Source organism: Microchirus variegatus (assembly GCF_963457635.1).
Source record: "Microchirus variegatus genome assembly, chromosome: 14".
NCBI lineage: Eukaryota > Metazoa > Chordata > Actinopteri > Pleuronectiformes > Soleidae > Microchirus > Microchirus variegatus.
In genome coordinates this window covers 2,618,099-2,639,673 of record NC_139815.1, presented here as the reverse complement: position 1 = coordinate 2,639,673, position 21,575 = coordinate 2,618,099, and the positions used below count along the sequence as shown (strand labels likewise).

Below are 21,575 nucleotides of genomic sequence, written 5' to 3'. Positions count from 1 at the left end.
GAACTCACTTACAACAACAGTACAGCTAAAATATTTGCATTAAAAAATATATTTTGCAGACTGCAAATCATGTTTATGTTTTGAAATAATGTTTTGGCATGTGGCGCCACCTACCGCCGTCTACCAATCATTGCAGTCAGTAGAGTCTCAGCTGCCGAGAAACCACGGGTTGCCAGTTACGTCAGAAAAAGAAACCTAAAAGACCTCGGTGTTTTGAATTTGAATGTAGTAACCGTTTTTTGGCCACATTCTTACATATGGCACCTTTAATGAAACTTAATGAGGCCATTTTATGAGAGGCAACTTTTGTTTCCTGTCACTATTTTAAAGATGTTATTTTCTTGTATTGTTTTATAACATAAGTACTTTACAATAATATCTATTATTTATATACGTTTACCACTCCTGTCATCTTCTCGTCCAATGACAATAAAGCCTTTCTATTCTATTTCTGTTCTGTTTGTAATCAACTGAAACACTTTCAGACACTTTCTAAATCATATTGCTTCTTTGGTAAAGGTCCAGTTCAGGGTGAACTCCAGTGTCAGAAAAATTTACTTTTCTCCATTTTGGATCATTTCCACGAAAATTGTGTATCCCGGTAGAGCCAGGTTTTTGTTTTTTTTCCCCAAATCAGTTTTAAGACTGTAAAATACCACTCTGAATGACATTTTGAGCCAATTACACAACGCACTCTACGGATAATATCCCAAATATCCCAGCTGCTCAGTCCCATAACAAGCAGAGGTTTTATTTTCTTATCTTATTTTATATCATAAGTATCTTTGAGGGGTTTCCTTTTATATGTTCGTAACAAACTGGAACACTTGAAGGTATTTTTTAAATTAAGTTTTCTAAATGTGAATTTAGAATCTTAAATACCACTTAGAGTGACATTTAATGTCAATTACCCAACCCATGACAGTTTAAAGGATAAAATGGAGGATTCTACGCCCCAGAAAATAATTATTTATCAAGTTTTGTTGCGTATCAGACAAATATTCAATGACTAATTTCAATTTCTCAAAGTACTATACTAGAAATCAGTTAAAGAAATGATTTCCTGTAATCTGTGCCACATTCAGGAGCCTCCGGTCATGTTCATTTAAAGGACAACTTCACATATTTCAAGGACATTTTTCCCCCCAAAGTTCTTAAAACGTATGAGGATCAAAGGTTTACATGCATTTGGATGCCCTGCAGACTAAGACGCATGAGATTTTCCCCAGACAAATTTGCTGAATTTTTCCAACCTTTTAGTTCAAATTTGCATGTTTTCAATAACATGCATTAAATGAAGTTGTTATTGTACAAATGGTTTACATGTTGGTAGTCACGTTGGGATTGGGGTCACGATTATCTTAATATAGTGCTGGGCACATTAACACATTAACGCATGACGCATTTCCATGAAGTCTTACTGGAAAAAGACCGCGGCACCGGAGTCCACGGACAGTTTGCCAGTTAGCTTCGTTAGCTCCTTTAGCACCGTTAGCGCGCCAACAGTCGAACTGGATCGGTCTGTTTATTAAACGAAAAGAGCAGCGCTACAATTAACCGGCGTACCTGTGTACTGCGTATGTGTGTTTCTGTTTTTAAAATTTAGCGTTACTTTAGAGACTCATTTTAACAATCGGGAGTCACGTAAACATAAATAACAAGTCATGCGCATCTTTTTGCGGTCAGTCGCCATGGAAACGTGTCGTGCCTTAACGTTGACCTGCGGCGAGAATGCCACGAAGTTGTGGAAGTCCTCCTTGAAGATGTTCCTCTTCTGGATGCAGGAGTGGACAGAAAAGGGTTCGGCGTGGCCGATGTGCTGCAGGGACTCGGGGTCCGTCGTCGACTCGCTGTCGATGTCCATGGGAAAGTAGGTGCTCTGCATTTCGCAGGGCGGAGAGGGAGGACTGCTGCTGGGATACTGGGGCAGATGGTGGAGCTTGTCCAGAGAAGCTGCTCTACATTTCAGGTCCTTGCTGACTCCCAGGAGGAAGTTGGGGTCTGACGTGGGAATGAACGGCTGGCAGTTGTTGCACTCGGGTCGCTTGGGGCGGGGGGAGGAGTTCTGATCCACCGAGTGCTGCTGGGGGGAGCGGTGATGATGATGGTGGTGGTGGTGGTGATGGTGGTGAGGTCCGTCTCTGTCGTGGTCCACGTGATCGTACGCCGTCGCCCTGTCACAGTCCTGATACTTGAAGGCGTCGCCGTCGGACCTGCACATGTCCAGCGACTTGTTCTTGTGGAACTTGGCTCTGTGGACCACGGGGAGCTTGTCCTTGGCCATGCCCCCGTTCATCTGAATCAGGTTGAACATGGTGACGATGTCTGCCGCCACCATGAGCTTCTTGGATTGCGGGTCCTCGCCGGAGCAGCGCATCTTGTCCTTGAAGAGCGTGGCGGGGAAAGCGGGGTCCAGACACGCCGTGTAGAAGAGCAGGCTGCGGAGCTTGGCCAGGTGCGCCAGGTCGAAGCGGGCGCACAGGGACTTGCACAGGTCCTGGTAGGACATGGTGTTGTGCTTGGTGTCCAGCTCCTCCAGGATGCGGACCAGGAACTGAGAGTATTCTGGGACGGGGTCCATGGCTGTTGGTTGACAGGGTCAGGCCTACAGAAAAGCTCCTACCTCAGGAGAAGTTTGGCACCTGGAAACAAAAAACATTTAACCTGTTAAGCTCTGACCATATTTTCAGAGAAGAATGCCTAAAAGACATACCCAAAGTTAATGAAGAATTGCTTCACAATATTGAGGTTCCTCCACACGTTCTTGGTGTCTAAGGACATCTATGGAGCTCAGAGAATCAATAACCAACTATGCCTGAGTAAATTTGAGTCAACCGAAGGAGGAAAGTGACATTTCTATTCTTGCCTGTTGTTTGTTTGTAGAATTTGAGCAAAAGGCAAAGCCTCCAGAAAGGTTTTTAGTACGGATATCACCAGACAGACACTCAAGGACAGGCCCTACAAACAACAACCAAATGTTGTCTCCAGATGTAGTAGTTTTGTTATACTAAACATATTCTTCGTGAGAAAATACGGAAATTAGAGTTAAAAAATACAGATAAGGAGTAAAACTTGCTAAAATCCAGTATAAATGTAAATAACTATCAGGGTTAAAGGGTTAAATGATTAGTTAACTGCATTCATTTGTTTAATAACAGCTGAAGTTTGGCTCCTCCCACTCAACCATAACTTGCACTTAAGGTTACACTGACTAAAACATGAAAGACAAGGTTTTCACAAAAAATATTTTATAAATATATATAAAAAAAATATATAAGCTCTCAGAGGGGGGCCCCTTCTGAGCCCTGAGGCCCCAGGAAATGTTACAACACCCCTGCCAGTTTTAGAGGCGACATCCACACTTAATTATGTATTTATTTTTTTACATATATTCTGCTTCAGATACACCTGCTGTCCACAAAACTGTCTTTATCCTAAAAAAAATAAACAAACAACAACAGATTCTGTTTGCATGGACAGAAAACCTGATTAGTCGTGTGATAGGTTTAGTTGTTTTTTTAATTTCAGATGCAGATTACTCCTGATATAAAATGCTCTTTTTCCTGTTTTTGTTTGAAAACGCTTTAGTGTGGATGAAGATGTTAAAAACACACTTCAATCTGTTTTCCCACACTCTTCTTTTCCATATTTTACTATTTTAATTGATACATTGCAATTATTTTATTCATGTTTTTAGCTTCTTTTCTTGACATTCTTTCATTTATTTTGTACTTTACGTCTCTGAAGCTACACAGAACGACCCCCTGCTCATCTGCTGAACACACAATCGATCACCCTCTCCTTCACTCGTTCACTGCCGATCAATTATTGATTATTGTCTTTCAGAATAAAAGCATTACGAGAGGGAAAAACACACGCACATTTTTTTTTTTTTTTTTTTTCTCAAACAAAAAGATCGTGAGTGGCAGGAGGAGAGTGCTCTGACTCCACCTGCATTCCTACACACACGCACGCACACACACACACACTGGTCACTCACTGTGAGAGTGGACTGTCCTCTGAGCGCAGAATCGTCTCATCAGCATCTTCTGAATCGGATCAAACATCCCGAGGAATCCGCAGCATCACACTCACATTCTCACACACACACACACATGCACATGCACGGAGCAACTTTGACGCGTCCACGAACATCCCTCACACGCACGCGCACACGTGGACGCGGATGCCGGTGCTGAGCGCACGTCCATGTGTCTCATGTTGTCTCCGTCTCAGTCCAGTGTTTGTGTCCATCCTGGACTTCCACAGTCACAGCTGGTCCGACAGCAGCAGCTGCTCACACACACACACACACACACACACACACGCGCGCGCGCGCACGCATTCACTCACTCACACACACACACACACACAGAGCACACAGTGTCAATGTGGAGACATCACAGCAACCACTTCCGCTCTCCTGTCAAAATAAGAGCTGTAAAAAAGGCGCTTCTTAAAGGTGCAGTAGGAGAAGACTTTTGCATTAACCCTTTAAGTCAGGGATCAGCAGGTAAATGTGGTTTTCCTTACATTTTTCTTTGTGAGAAATTGAATATTTGGGCCAAAACTTTTAATCTTCATCAGACAAAATGCCTGAAAACGTCAGACACGTCCTCGTAATGTTGATATTTATTGTGCATCATTTATATTTTAAGAATTACTGCTTCTTAGTAGTTATCCTACAGACAGTTATTCTACATTATTTTTAACATTTAAAATATGTGAATTTAAGTTTGTTAAAAAAAAAACTTTTATTGCACTTTCTGTGACACTCTGTATTTCCACAGAGTGGAATTTGATCATATTTGTCTCTTGTTATTAACTCCCAACGAATGTAGCCACCATATTGTGTCACAGACATCATCAAATAACCACAGCTTACACGAGCAACAGACCTTAAAAAATGCCCTTTCATGACAGTGATGGTGTTTTTTATTATTGTATTATTATTTTATTATTATTTGAATGCAGAAATATCATATATCTGTAAAAACTCACGTTGTCTCATATTAACTCTCAAGAGCAGGACTCTTATCCAACATGTCAAATTAAATTGTACAAAGTAAGTTTAAAACGTGTAATTTCTTGTATTATAAACAGATATACTGATATAGGGTTACTTGACAGAAAACACAAATGTGATTTCCAAATGCTCGTCCACTTTTGAAGCTTTTATTTTGAAGGCGGTGTGTGTCACTTCCGGTCACAGGCTGGTTGAGGCTGTGTTCGTGGCTGCGGTGCTTTGTTTCTACTCAGAATGACGTAACTACACGCACACACACACACACACAGATAAGACATGAGACTGTCCTGTAGATCTTAACTGTGTGTGTTCTGGTATTTGTCGCTTTGTGAGGACCATACATCGTGTTGGTCCTCACTTCTTTAAAGAGCTTTTTCAGGGTTAAGGCCTGGTTTAAGGGTTAGGATTATAACTGGGTTTAGGGTTAGGCTTAAGGTAAATGTTAAGGTAAGGCACTTAGTTGTGATGGTTAATGTAAGGGGAATATATTATGTTTATGAGGGTCCTCACTATGTGTGTGTGTGATGTTTACTGATCTCAGCTTCATGATTCTATCTTTATTACCTTCATATTTTCTGTGAAAATACTTCAATACTTTAATACTTAAAAAAAAACAAAAAACTTAATCTTTCACTCTATTTTACAATTAAATGACTATTTAGCTTGTATTATTTGCACATTTGAATAATCAATTTAAAAACTTTGATTGCACACAGTTAACGGCACTTTTGTTAAGAAAACATGTTACATGTCATTGACTTTAGGTTTCACAAAATCTCTGTTTGAACCTGGCCACAAGCTCGGAAGACAAACCATAATATAATTAACCTACTGATTTTTCAATCATGTGATTAAAATGTAAGAGAAAAAGCAGCTTCTTTTTCAACTTTCTTTTATTTGAATGTAAAGATGACATGTAATAACTTCACATGAAGAACAAATTGCATACTAAAAACAGAACATACGAACATACATATATTAACAGTATTATGAACATATGCCTAATATTATGATGGGAAAGTTCAAGTCATTCCAAGAAAATGTTTTGTTTTCGAGTAGAAAGTCAGCTCACTGTCAAAGTGCATCAGAGCAAATTGATGATTTCCTTAATTTCAAATTAAATAATTTTAAATAATTAAAATTATTACTTAAGAGGTTTGCAAATATTTTCAACGGGTCCTTTTTCAGGGCGATGCAGATTATTATGATGGTAAATTTCAAGTCATTCCGAAATACTTTTTGTTTTTGAGAAGAAAGTCAGCTCACTGTCAAAGTACATGGGAGTAAATGGATCATTTCCTGTATTTCAAAAATTCCTTAAAATAATTCCTTAAGAGGTTTGCAAATATTTTCAACGCATCCTTGTTCAGGGCGATGCCGACTATTATGATGGTAAATTTCAAGTCATTCCGAGATACTTTTTGTTTTTGAGAAGAAAGTCAGCTCACTGTCAAAGTGCATCAGGGCAAATGGATCATTTCCTGAATTTCAAAAATTCATTAAAATTATTACTTAAGAGGTTTGCAAAAATAATGCATCCTTGTTCAGGGCGATGCCGACATGCTCCGTTTTAGTCTTTAGTTTCTTTTTTTTGATGAATCTTTGTTTTATTTGTTATTATAATAATAATAGGGTTTTGGTCAAATTGTAAATTGTAATCTTTCCATCTTTTAAATGTTGTTTTGTTTTTATGTAAATCACACTGAGATGAAATGCTCAGTACAAATATAGCTGCCTGAAACAGGGGTTCTACCTGTGCCATACTGGACCCAAATGAGGCCGGGGGGACAATGAGATTAGAGAGGTAAATAAAGCCAGTGACAAACCATAATATTCACCACTGTGTGTTTTTAGAGGACCGATGTCATTTTTCTCTCACATCACCCCGTGTAATCAGCTCATTATGTCACGTTTAGGTTGAAAAAGTCTCAGGTTGATTCATGAACTCCGTGGCTTGCAGACAGTCCAGCAGGCAGAAGGTTCAGGAGTGAGATCTGTGCAGCTCAACCAGCCTCAGGTCAGTGTCGTTAATGACTATTGTGTCTGTGTCTGCTCCGTCTAATTAAGACGCTAATTAATCCTCCACATCCCCGCTGTCAATCTGAGTCATTAGCAGAAGAATGTGCAGAGACGAGGGAGCGGGAAACAGCTGCCCGAGGCCAAAACACCACACATGACACCAGGTGAGTCTCCATCACCTCGTTTTTTAAACCACACCAAAGTCCATGGAGAAAATCTGTGTGTTTAGCTCACAGGGACACAGGAGCTGCTGGTCTACTGCTGCCTCGTGTGGTCACTTTGTGTCGCTGAGGTAAATCTGAACAAATTATTTCGAACCCTGAAGTCACAAAATTACATTTGAACTTACGAATGGAGGCAGCAGTGGATCAACAACCATATATATTATAAAATCACTGATTTTCTCTATGGACTTTGGTGTGGGAGAGTGAGCCTTTTATTAAGTGACACAAACCACTTTCTAGTTGAAAAAGGCAGTCAAACAGTGAAGTACAGCAGTGAGCATGTTGTTTTGTTTGCATCCACTTAAAGGATGAGTCTCTGAAGCTTTAAAATCTGACATGAGGTGAGTTTTCGTCACTCTGTTTTTCACCACGCCAAAGTCCATAGAGTACGGTGGCCCTGAGGTGCAAAACACAAACGCAAATCAAAAACACAAAAACATTAACTCAAAACGGAAACACAACTCACACAACACAAACACAAAAGCAGAAAACACGAAAACTGAGTTAATGTTTTTGTGTTTTTGATTTGCGTTTGTGTTTTTTGATTTGCGTTTTTGATTTGTGTTTGTGTTTTTGATTTGCCTTTGTGTTTTGCACCTCAGGGCCACCGTAATAGAGAAAACCATAATTTTTTAACTCGCAGACACAAGAGCGGATGGATGTGACATAGTTTGGGTGAACCTACTAAAAAACAATAACTAAAATACAGCAGGACGTGGGACAAACAAGACTGCAGTGCACACTGATGTCGTTTTCATTTTGAAATGAAATACTTAATAGCTGAACCCATTTCCATTCAGACCACAGACAGAATAATAAGTATCTTTTCATTCAATTCATTTAGACTTTCGAGTAAGAATTCAAATTCATCCAAATCCTGTTATTCGGTATGTTGTCATGCTGTTAGTTGATGTTCCTGTTTATATATATTAGCAGTGAAGAAACCAGGAAATATTCACATTTAAGAAGCTGAACAATCGGAAAACTTGATTTATGATTAATAATAAATAATGAATATGGTCTCGTGGACTCCTGTGCTCTGTAAACCGAGCAGACAGATGATGATTAAAGACACAATCACTAAAGTCATGGTTCCTGCAAACCTTCTGACCAACTCAATCAGGCTGATGAACAGCACTTTTCTCTGATCTGTCTGCACTGACGATGTGACAACACACACACACACACACACACACACACACACACACACACACACACATATGCAAGTCTATAATTATGTCCCCGTCTCATGGGGGACAGTGATGGATTGGAGGGTGTGGCAGTCGCCATAACTTACAACAAAAGAAGCCTGACAGATGTTTTATCTGCACACAAACGTTCTCCTCACACCAAACACTGAATATCGATGGAGAGGAGGAAACAAAATGTCCTCTTTAATGTCAGCCATCCATGTCCCTGAAAGGTCTCATGTCCAACATCCTGCAACACAAGTGATTATTGAACTGCTCTTTTGTTTCATCTTTGAAGCCAACATGGAAGTAATAATAAATAGAACAGCCACTAGAGGGCGAATCCACTGGCCGCAAAAAGAACGTCCTTAACTTCTCACTTGATTTGTAACGTCAAAGAGCCGTTTACGGAGCCGTTTATCACTGTCTCAATCACTGGTTTCAGCTCTTCTTCATTAGAACATGTATTATGTAAGTTAAATTTAACTTGTTCATATAACAAACTGAACTCACCAACAACAACAGTACAGACAAAATATTTGCGACAAAAACGACATACTATACTATACTATGTCGTATGTCATACTGTACTATGTCGTTCAAAATGTGACCATTTAAAAAAAAAAAAAAAAGGTCAGATTTTGGACGACATAGTATAGTATGTCGTTTTTGTCAAATTTTGGACCGTTTTTTTTTTTTAAATGGTCACATTTTGGACGACATAGTATATTATGACTTACTACATAATATAGTATGACGTTTCTGTCAAGTTTTGGACCAATAATATGTTTTTCAAAAAAAATGGTCAGATTTTGGACGACATATTATAGTATGTCGTTTTTGTCAAATTTTGGACCATTTTTTTTTTTAAATGGTCACATTTTGGACGACATAGTATAGTATGACGTACTACATAGTATAGTATGTCGTTTTTGTCAAATTTTTGACCATTTTATTTTTTTTTAAATGGTCACATTTTGGACGACATATTATAGTATGACGTACTACATAGTATAGTATGACGTTTTTGTCAAGTTTTGGACCAAAAAAATGTTTTTCAAAAAAATTGTCAGATTTTGGACGACATAGTATAGTATGTCGTTTTTGTCAAATTTTGGACCTTTTTTTTTTTTTAAATGGTCACATTTTGGACGACATAGTATAGTATGACGTATTGCATAGTATAGTATGACGTTTTTGTCAAGTTTTGGACCAAAAAAATGTTTTTCAAAAAAATTGTAAGATTTTGGACGACATAGTATAGTATGTCGTTTTTGTCAAATTTTGGACCAAATCTTTTTTTTCAAAAAATGGTCACATTTTGGACAACATAGTATAGTATGACGTACTACATAGTATAGTATGACGTTTTTGTCAAGTTTTGGACCAAAAAAATGTTTTCCAAAAAATTGTCAGATTTTGGACGACATAGTACAGTATGTCGTTTTTGTCAAATTTTGGACCACATTTTTTTTTTAAAAATGGTCACATTTTGGACGATATAGTATAGTATGACGTACTACATAGTATAGTATGTCGTTTTTGTCAAGTTTTGGACCAAAAAATGTTTTTCAAAAAAATTGTCAGATTTTGGACGACATAGTATAGTATGTCGTTTTTCTCAAATTTTGGACCAAATTTTTTTCCAAAAAATGGTCACATTTTGGACGACTTAGTATAGTATGACGTACTACATAGTATAGTATGACGTTTTTGTCAAGTTTTGGACCAAAAAAATGTTTTTAAAAAAAATTGTCAGATTTTGGACGACATAGTATAGTATGTCGTTTTTGTCAAATTTTGGACCATTTTTATTTTTTTTTAAATGGTCACATTTTGGACGACATAGTATAGTATGACGTTTTTGTCAAATTTTGGACCATTTTTATTTCTTTTTTTAAATGGTCACATTTTGGACGACATGGTATAGTATGTCGTTTTTGTCAAATTTTGGACCAAATTCTTTTTTTCAAAAGATGTTCACATTTTGGACGACATAGTATAGTATGATGTACTACATAGTATAGTATGACGTTTTTGTCAAGTTTTGGACCAAAAAAATGTTTTTCAAAAAAAAATTCAGATTTTGGACGACATAGTATAGTATGTCGTTTTTTTCAAATTTTGGACCACATTTTTTTTTTAAAAATGGTCACATTTTGGACGACATAGTATAGTATGACATACTACATAGTATAGTATGACGTACTACATAGTATAGTATGTCGTTTTTGTCAAGTTTTAGACCCAAAAATGTTTTTCAAAAAAATTGTCAGATTTTGGACGACATAGTATAGTATGTCGTTTTTGTCAAATTTTGGACCAAAGTTTTTTTCCAAAAAATGGTCACATTTTGGACGACATAGTATAGTATGACGTACTACATAGCATAGTATGTCGTTTTTGTCAAGTTTTGGACCCAAAAATGTTTTTCAAAAAAATTGTCAGATTTTGGACGACATAGTATAGTATGTCGTTTTTGTCAAATTTTGGACCATTTAATTTTTTTTTAAACGGTCACATTTTGGACGACATAGTATAGTATGACGTATTGCATAGTATAGTATGACGTTTTTGTCAAGTTTTGGACCAAAAAAATGTTTTTCAAAAAAATTGTCAGATTTTGGACGACATAGTATAGTATGTCGTTTTTGTCAAATTTGGACCAAAGTTTTTTTTCAAAAAATGTTCACATTTTGGACAACATAGTATAGTATGACGTACTACATATTATAGTATGACGTTTTTGTCAAGTTTTGGACCAAAAAGATTTTTTTTTTAAAAATTCAGATTTTGGACCACATAGTATAGTATGTCGTTTTTGTCAAATTTTGGACCTTTTTTTTCTTTTTTTAAATGGTCACATTTTGGACGACATAGTATAGTATGACATACGACAAAGTAAAGTATGACGTTTTTGTCAAGTTTTGGACCAAAAAAATGTTTTTCCAAAAAATTGTCAGATTTTGGACCACATAGTATAGTATGTCGTTTTTGTCAAATTTTGGACCAATTTAATTTTTTTTTTTAAAAATGGTCACATTTTGGACGACATAGTATAGTATGACGTACTACATAGTATAGTATGACGTTTTTGTCAAGTTTTGGACCAAAAAAATGTTTTTCAAAAAAATTGTCAGATTTTGGACGACATAGTATAGTATGTCGTTTTTGTCAAATTTTGGACCAAAGTTTTTTTCCAAAAAATGGTCACATTTTGGACGACATAGTATAGTATGACGTACTACATAGTATAGTATGACGTTTTTGTCAAGTTTTGGACCCAAAAAATGTTTTTCAAAAAAATTGTCAGATTTTGGACGACATAGTATAGTATGTCGTTTTTGTCAAATTTTGGACCATTTTTTTTTTTTTTTTAAATGGTCACATTTTGGACGACATAGTATAGTATGACGTACTACATAGTATAGTATGACGTTTTTGTCAAGTTTTGGACCAAAAAAATGTTTTTCCATAAAAATTTTCACATTTTGGACAACATAGTATAGTATGTCGTTTTTGTCAAATTTTGGACCATTTTTTTTTTTTTAAATGGTCACATTTTGGACGACATAGTATAGTATGACGTACTACATAGTATAGTATGTCGTTTTTGTCAAGTTTTGGACCCAAAAATGTTTTTCAAAAAAACTTGTCAGATTTTGGACGACATAGTATAGTATGTCGTTTTTGTCAAATTTTGGACCAAATTTTTTTTCCAAAAAATGGTCACATTTTGGACGACATAGTATAGTACGACGTACTACATAGTATAGTATGACGTTTTTGTCAAGTTTTGGACCAAAAAAATGTTTTTCAAAAAAATTGTCAGATTTTGGACGACATAGTATAGTATGTCGTTTTTGTCAAATTTGGACCAAAGTTTTTTTTCAAAAAATGTTCACATTTTGGACAACATAGTATAGTATGACGTACTACATAGTATAGTATGACGTTTTTGTCAAGTTTTGGACCAAGAAAATGTTTTTCAAAAAAATTGTCAGATTTTGAACGACATAGTATAGTATGTCGTTTTTGTCAAATTTTGGACCATTTAATTTTTTTTTAAATGGTCACATTTTGGACGACATAGTATAGTATGACGTACTACATAGTATAGTATGTCGTTTTTGTCAAGTTTTGGACCAAAAAAATGTTTTTCAAAAAAATTGTCAGATTTTGGACGACATAGTATAGTATGTCGTTTTTGTCAAATTTTGGACCATTTAATTTTTTTTTAAATGGTCACATTTTGGACGACATAGTATAGTATGACGTACTACATAGTATAGTATGTCGTTTTTGTCAAGTTTTGGACCAAAAAAATGTTTTTCAAAAAAATTGTCAGATTTTGGACGACATAGTATAGTATGTCGTTTTTGTCAAATTTTGGACCAATTTAATTTTTTTTTTTAAAAATGGTCACATTTTGGACGACATAGTATAGTATGACCTACTACATAGTATAGTATGACGTTTTTGTCAAGTTTTGGACCAAAAAAATGTTTTTCAAAAAAATTGTCCGATTTTGGACGACATAGTATAGTATGTCGTTTTTGTCAAATTTTGGACCATTTTTATTTTTTTTTTAAATGGTCACATTCTGGACGACATAGTATAGTTTGACTTTCTACATAGTATAGTATGACGTTTTTGTCAAGTTCTGGGCCAAAAAAAGGTTTTTCAAAAAAATTGTCAGATTTTGGACGACATAGTATAGTATGTCGTTTTTGTCAAATTTTGGACCATTTTTTTTTTTTTAAATGATCACATTTTGGACGACATAGTATAGTATGACGTACTACATAGTATAGTATGACGTTTTTGTCAAGTTTTGGACCCAAAAATGTTTTTCAAAAAAACTTGTCAGATTTTGGACGACATAGTATAGTATGACGTACTACATAGTATAGTATGTTGTTTTTGTCAAGTTTTGGACCCAAAAATGTTTTTCAAAAAAACTTGTCAGATTTTGGACGACATAGTATAGTATGTCGTTTTTGTCAAATTTTGGACCAAATTTTTTTTCCAAAAAATGGTCACATTTTGGACGACATAGTATAGTACGACGTACTACATAGTATAGTATGACGTTTTTGTCAAGTTTTGGACCAAAAAAATGTTTTTCAAAAAAATTGTCAGATTTTGGACGACATAGTATAGTATGTCGTTTTTGTCAAATTTGGACCAAAGTTTTTTTTCAAAAAATGTTCACATTTTGGACAACATAGTATAGTATGACGTACTACATAGTATAGTATGACGTTTTTGTCAAGTTTTGGACCAAGAAAATGTTTTTCAAAAAAATTGTCAGATTTTGGACCACATAGTATAGTATGTCGTTTTTGTCAAATTTTGGACCATTTAATTTTTTTTTAAATGGTCACATTTTGGACGACATAGTATAGTATGACGTACTACATAGTATAGTATGTCGTTTTTGTCAAGTTTTGGACCAAAAAAATGTTTTTCAAAAAAATTGTCAGATTTTGGACGACATAGTATAGTATGTTGTTTTTGTCAAATTTTGGACCAAATTTTTTTTCCAAAAAATGGTCACATTTTGGACGACATAGTATAGTACGACGTACTACATAGTATAGTATGACGTTTTTGTCAAGTTTTGGACCAAAAAAATGTTTTTCAAAAAAATTGTCAGATTTTGGACGACATAGTATAGTATGTCGTTTTTGTCAAATTTTGGACCAAATTTTTTTTTCAAAAAATGGTCACATTTTGGACGACATAGTATAGTATGACGTACTACATAGTATAGTATGACGTTTTTGTCAAGTTTTGGACCAAAAAAATGTTTTTCAAAAAAATTGTCAGATTTTGGACGACATAGTATAGTATGTCGTTTTTGTCAAGTTTTGGGCCATTTTTTTTTTTTTTAGATTGTCTCATTTTGGACGACAAAGTATAGTATGACGTTTTTGTCAAATTTTGGACCATTTTTATTTCTTTTTTTAAATGGTCACATTTTGGACGACATAGTATAGTATGTCGTTTTTGTCAAATTTTGGACAAAATTCTTTTTTTCAAAAGATGTTCACATTTTGGACGACATAGTATAGTATGATGTACTACATAGTATAGTATGATGTTTTTGTCAAGTTTTGGACCAAAAAAATGTTTTTCAAAAAAAAATTCAGATTTTGGACGACATAGTATAGTATGTCGTTTTTGTCAAATTTTGGACCATTTTTTTTTTTTTTAAATGGTCACATTTTGGACGACATAGTATAGTATGACGTACTACATAGTATAGTATGACGTTTTTGTCAAGATTTGGACCAAAAAAATGTTTTTCAAAAAAATTGTCAGATTTTGGACGACATAGTATAGTATGTCGTTTTTGTCAAGTTTTGGGCCATTTTTTTTTTTTTTTAGATTGTCTCATTTTGGACGACAAAGTATAGTATGACGTTTTTGTCAAACTTTGGACCATTTTTATTTCTTTTTTTAAATGGTCACATTTTGGACGACATAGTATAGTATGTCGTTTTTGTCAAATTTTGGACCAAATTCTTTTTTTCAAAAGATGTTCACATTTTGGACGACATAGTATAGTATGATGTACTACATAGTATAGTATGACGTTTTTGTCAAGTTTTGGACCAAAAAAATGTTTTTCAAAAAAAAATTCAGATTTTGGACGACATAGTATAGTATGTCGTTTTTGTCAAATTTTGGACCATTTTTTTTTTTTTTAAATGGTCACATTTTGGACGACATAGTATAGTATGACGTACTACATAGTATAGTATGACGTTTTTGTCAAGTTTTGGACCAAAAAAATGTTTTTCAAAAAAATTGTCAGATTTTGGACGACATAGTATAGTATGACGTACTACATAGTATAGTATGTCGTTTTTGTAAAATTTTTGACCAAATTTTTTTTCCAAAAAATGGTCACATTTTGGACGACATAGTATAGTTTGACGTACAACATAGTATAGTATGACGTTTTTGTCAAGTTCTGGACCAAAAAAATGTTTTTCAAAAAATTGTCACATTTTGGACGACATAGTATAGTATGACGTACTACATAGTATAGTATGACGTTTTTGTCAAGTTTTGGACCAAAAAAATGTTTTTCAAAAAAATTGTCAGATTTTGGACGACATAGTATAGTATGTCGTTTTTGTCAAATTTTGGACCGATTTTTTTTTTTTTAAATGGTCACATTTTGGACGACATAGTATAATATGACGTACTACATAGTATAGTATGACGTTTTTGTCAAGTTTTGGACCAAAAAAATGTTTTTCAAAAAAATTGTCAGATTTTGGACGACATAGTATAGTATGTCGTTTTTGTCAAATTTTTGACCAAATTTTTTTTCCAAAAAATGGTCACATTTTGGACGACATAGTATAGTTTGACGTACTACATAGTATAGTATGACGTTTTTGTCAAGTTTTGGACCAAAAAAATGTTTTTTAAAAAAAATAGTCAGATTTTGGACGACATAGTATAGTATGTCGTTTTTGTCAAATTTTGGACCGATTTTTTTTTTTTTAAATGGTCACATTTTGGACGACATAGTATAATATGACGTACTACATAGTATATTATGACGTTTTTGTCAAGTTTTGGACCAAAAAAAAGTTTTTCAAAAAAATTGTCAGATTTTGGACGACATAGTATAGTATGTCGTTTTTGTCAAATTTGGACCAAAGTGTTTTTTTCAAAAAAATTTCACATTTTGGACAACATAGTATAGTATGACGTTCTACATAGTATAGTATGACGTTTTTGTCAAGTTTTGGACCAAGAAAATGTTTTTCAAAAAAATTGTCAGATTTTGGACGACATAGCATAGTATGTCGTTTTTGTCAAATTCTGGACCATTTTTATTTTTTTTTTAAATGGTCACATTTTGGACGACATAGTATAGTATGACGTTTTTGTCAAATTTTGGACCAAAAAAATGTTTTTCAAAAAAATTGTCAGATTTTGGACGACATAGTATAGTATGTCGTTTTTGTCAAATTTTGGACCATTGAATTTTTTTTTAAACGGTCACATTTTGGACGACATAGTATAGTATAACCTACATAGTATAGTATGTCGTTTTTGTCAAGTTTTGGACCAAAAAAATGTTTTTCAAAAAAATTGTCAGATTTTGGACGACATAGTATAGTATGTCGTTTTTGTCAAATTTTGGACCATTTAATTTTTTTTTAAACGGTCACATTTTGGACGACATAGTATAGTATGACGTATTGCATAGTATAGTATGACGTTTTTGTCAAGTTTTGGACCAAAAAAATGTTTTTCAAAAAAATTGTCAGATTTTGGACGACATAGTATAGTATGTCGTTTTTGTCAAATTTTGGACCGATTTTTTTTTTTTTAAATGGTCACATTTTGGACGACATAGTATAATATGACGTACTACATAGTATAGTATGACGTTTTTGTCAAGTTTTGGACAAAAAAAATGTTTTTCAAAAAAATTGTCAGATTTTGGACGACATAGTATAGTATGTCGTTTTTGTCAAATTTGGACCAAAGTTTTTTTTCAAAAAATGTTCACATTTTGGACAACATAGTATAGTATGACGTACTACATAGTATAGTATGACGTTTTTGTCAAGTTTTGGACCAAGAAAATGTTTTTCAAAAAAATTGTCAGATTTTGGACGACATAGTATAGTATGTCGTTTTTGTCAAATTTTGGACCATTTTTATTTTTTTTTTAAATGGTCACATTTTGGACGACATAGTATAGTATGACGTTTTTGTCAAATTTTGGACCATTTTTTTTTTTTTTTTTTAATGGTCACATTTTGGACGACATAGTATAGTTTGACGTACTACATAGTATAGTATGACGTTTTTGTCAAGTTCTGGACCCAAAAAATGTTTTAAAAAAAATTGTCAGATTTTGGACGACATAGTATAGTATGTCGTTTTTGTCAAATTTTGGACCATTGAATTTTTTTTTAAACGGTCACATTTTGGACGACATAGTATAGTATAACCTACATAGTATAGTATGTCGTTTTTGTCAAGTTTTGGACCAAAAAAATGTTTTTCAAAAAAATTGTCAGATTTTGGACGACATAGTATAGTATGTCGTTTTTGTCAAATTTTGGACCATTTAATTTTTTTTTAAACGGTCACATTTTGGACGACATAGTATAGTATGACGTATTGCATAGTATAGTATGACGTTTTTGTCAAGTTTTGGACCAAAAAAATGTTTTTCAAAAAAATTGTCAGATTTTGGACGACATAGTATAGTATGTCGTTTTTGTCAAATTTTGGACCGATTTTTTTTTTTTTAAATGGTCACATTTTGGACGACATAGTATAATATGACGTACTACATAGTATAGTATGACGTTTTTGTCAAGTTTTGGACAAAAAAAATGTTTTTCAAAAAAATTGTCAGATTTTGGACGACATAGTATAGTATGTCGTTTTTGTCAAATTTGGACCAAAGTTTTTTTTCAAAAAATGGTCACATTTTGGACAACATAGTATAGTATGACGTGCTACATAGTATAGTATGACGTTTTTGTCAAGTTTTGGACCAAGAAAATGTTTTTCAAAAAAATTGTCAGATTTTGGACGACATAGTATAGTATGTCGTTTTTGTCAAATTTTGGACCATTTTTATTTTTTTTTTAAATGGTCACATTTTGGACGACATAGTATAGTATGACGTTTTTGTCAAATTTTGGACCATTTTTTTTTTTTTTTTTTAATGGTCACATTTTGGACGACATAGTATAGTTTGACGTACTACATAGTATAGTATGACGTTTTTGTCAAGTTCTGGACCCAAAAAATGTTTTAAAAAAAATTGTCAGATTTTGGACGACATAGTATAGTATGACGTTTTTGTCAAATTTTGGACCATTTTTTTTTTTTTTTTTAATGGCCACATTTTGGACGACATAGTATAGTTTGACGTACTACATAGTATAGTATGACGTTTTTGTCAAGTTCTGGACCAAAAAAAGGTTTTTCAAAAAAATTGTCAGATTTTGGACGACATAGTATAGTATGTCGTTTTTGTCAAATTTTGGACCACATTTTTTTTTTAAAAATTGTCACATTTTGGACGACATAGTATAGTATGACGTACTACATAGTATAGTAGGGTTTTTTTTTGTCAAGTTTTGGACCCAAAAATGTTTTTCAAAAAAACTTGTCAGATTTTGGACGACATAGTATAGTATGTCGTTTTTGTCAAATTTTGGACCAAATTTTTTTTCCAAAAAATGGTCACATTTTGGACGACATAGTATAGTACGACGTACTACATAGTATAGTATGACGTTTTTGTCAAGTTTTGGACCAAAAAAATGTCTTTCAAAAAAATTGTCAGATTTTGGACGACATAGTATAGTATGTCGTTTTTGTCAAATTTTGGACCAAATATTTTTTTTCAAAAAATGGTCACATTTTGGACGACATAGTATAGTATGACGTACTACATAGTATAGTATGACGTTTTTGTCAAGTTTTGGACCAAAAAAATGTTTTTCAAAAAAATTGTCAGATTTTGGACGACATAGTATAGTATGTCGTTTTTGTCAAGTTTTGGGCCATTTTTTTTTTTTTTTAGATTGTCTCATTTTGGACGACAAAGTATAGTATGACGTTTTTGTCAAATTTTGGACCATTTTTATTTCTTTTTTTAAATGGTCACATTTTGGACGACATAGTATAGTATGTCGTTTTTGTCAAATTTTGGACCAAATTCTTTTTTTCAAAAGATGTTCACATTTTGGACGACATAGTATAGTATGATGTACTACATAGTATAGTATGACGTTTTTGTCAAGTTTTGGACCAAAAAAATGTTTTTCAAAAAAAAATTCAGATTTTGGACGACATAGTATAGTATGTCGTTTTTGTCAAATTTTGGACCATTTTTTTTTTTTTTAAATGGTCACATTTTGGAAGACATAGTATAGTATGACGTACTACATAGTATAGTATGACGTTTTTGTCAAGTTTTGGACCAAAATAATGTTTTTCAAAAAAATTGTCAGATTTTGGACGACATAGTTTAGTATGACGTACTACATAGTATAGTATGTCGTTTTTGTCAAATTTTGGACCAAATTCTTTTTTTCAAAAGATGTTCACATTTTGGACGACATAGTATAGTATGATGTACTACATAGTATAGTATGACGTTTTTGTCAAGTTTTGGACCAAAAAAATGTTTTTCAAAAAAAAATTCAGATTTTGGATGACATAGTATAGTATGTCGTTTTTTTCAAATTTTGGACCACATTTTTTTTAAAAAAATGGTCACATTTTGGACGACATAGTATAGTATGACATACTACATAGTATAGTATGACGTACTACATAGTATAGTATGACGTTTTTGTCAAGTTTTAGACCCAAAAATGTTTTTCAAAAAAATTGTCAGATTTTGGACGACATAGTATAGTATGTCGCTTTTGTCAAATTTTGGACCAAAGTTTTTTCCAAAAAATGGTCACATTTTGGACGACATAGTATAGTATGACGTACTACATAGTATAGTATGACGTTTTTGTCAAGTTTTGGACCCAAAAAATGTTTTTCAAAAAAATTGTCAGATTTTGGACGACATAGTATAGTATGTCGTTTTTGTCAAATTTTGGACCATTTTTATTTTTTTTTTAAATGGTCACATTTTGGACGACATAGTATAGTATGACGTACTACATAGTATAGTATGACGTTTTTGTCAAGTTTTGGACCAAAAAAATGTTTTTCAAAAAAATTGTCAGATTTTGGACGATATAGTATAGTATGTCGTTTTTGTCAAATTTTGGACCAAATTTTTTTTCCAAAAAATGGTCACATTTTGGACGACATAGTATAGTATGACGTACTACATAGTATAGTATGACGTTTTTGTCAAGTTTTGGATCAAAAAAATGTTTTTCAAAAAAATTGTCAGATTTTGGACGACATAGTATAGTATGTCGTTTTTGTCAAATTTTGGACCATTTAATTTTTTTTTAAATGGTCACATTTTGGACGACATAGTATAGTATGACGTACTACATAGTATAGTATGTCGTTTTTGTCAAGTTTTGGACCAAAAAGATGTTTTTCAAAAAAATTGTCAGATTTTGGACCATTTAATTTTTTTTTAAACGGTCACATTTTGGACTGCATAGTATAGTATGACGTTTTTGTCAAGTTTTGGACCAAAAAAATGTTTTTCAAAAAAATTGTCAGATTTTGGACGACATAGTATAGTATGTCGTTTTTGTCAAATTTTGGACCGATTTTTTGTTTTTTAAAATGGTCACATTTTGGACAACATAGTATAATATGACGTACTACATAGTATAGTGTGACGTTTTTGTCAAGTTTTGGACCAAAAAAATGTTTTTCAAAAAAATTGTCAGATTTTGGACGACATAGTATAGTATGTCGTTTTTGTCAAATTTGGACCAAAGTTTTTTTTCAAAAAATGTTCACATTTTGGACAACATAGTATAGTATGACGTACTACATATTATAGTATGACGTTTTTGTCAAGTTTTGGACCAAAAAGATTTTTTTTCAAAAAAAAATTCAGATTTTGGACCACATAGTATAGTATGTCGTTTTTGTCAAATTTTGGACCAATTTAATTTTTTTTTTAAAAATGGTCACATTTTGGACGACATAGTATAGTATGACGTACTACATAATATAGTATGACGTTTTTGTCAAGTTTTGGACCAAAAAAATGTTTTTCAAAAAAATTGTCAGATTTTGGACGACATAGTATAGTATGTCGTTTTTTTCAAATTTTGGACCAAATTTTTTTTTCAAAAAATGTTCACATTTTGGACGACATAGTATAGTATGACGTACTACATAGTATAGTATGACGTTTTTGTCAAGTTTTGGAACAAAAAGAATTTTTTTCAAAAAAAAATTCAGATTTTGGACCACATAGTATAGTATGTTGTTTTTGTCAAATTTTGGACCAATATTCTTTTTTTTAAATGGTCACATTTTGGACGACATAGTATAGTATGACGTACTACATAGTATAGTATGACGTTTTTGCCAAGTTTTGGACAAAAAAAATGTTTTTCAAAAAAATTGTCAGATTTTGGACGACATACTATAGTATGTCGTTTTTGTCAA

The 21,575-nt window shown here is 33.3% G+C and overlaps 1 protein-coding gene across 1 annotated transcript in view; it reads right to left on the bottom strand.

Moving 5' to 3' along the window:
- minar1 (membrane integral NOTCH2 associated receptor 1) overlaps positions 1 to 2,581 on the bottom strand; it is a gene marked incomplete at both ends in the record, with an annotated part of 29,782 nt that extends 27,201 nt beyond the window's left edge. Inside the window, one exon of the mRNA XM_083900977.1 lies at positions 1,721 to 2,581. Within this exon, the coding sequence (XP_083757103.1) occupies positions 1,721 to 2,581 (861 nt within the window). The remainder of the gene's footprint in view (positions 1 to 1,720) is intronic.
- Between the last annotated feature and the right edge of the window lie 18,994 nt (positions 2,582 to 21,575).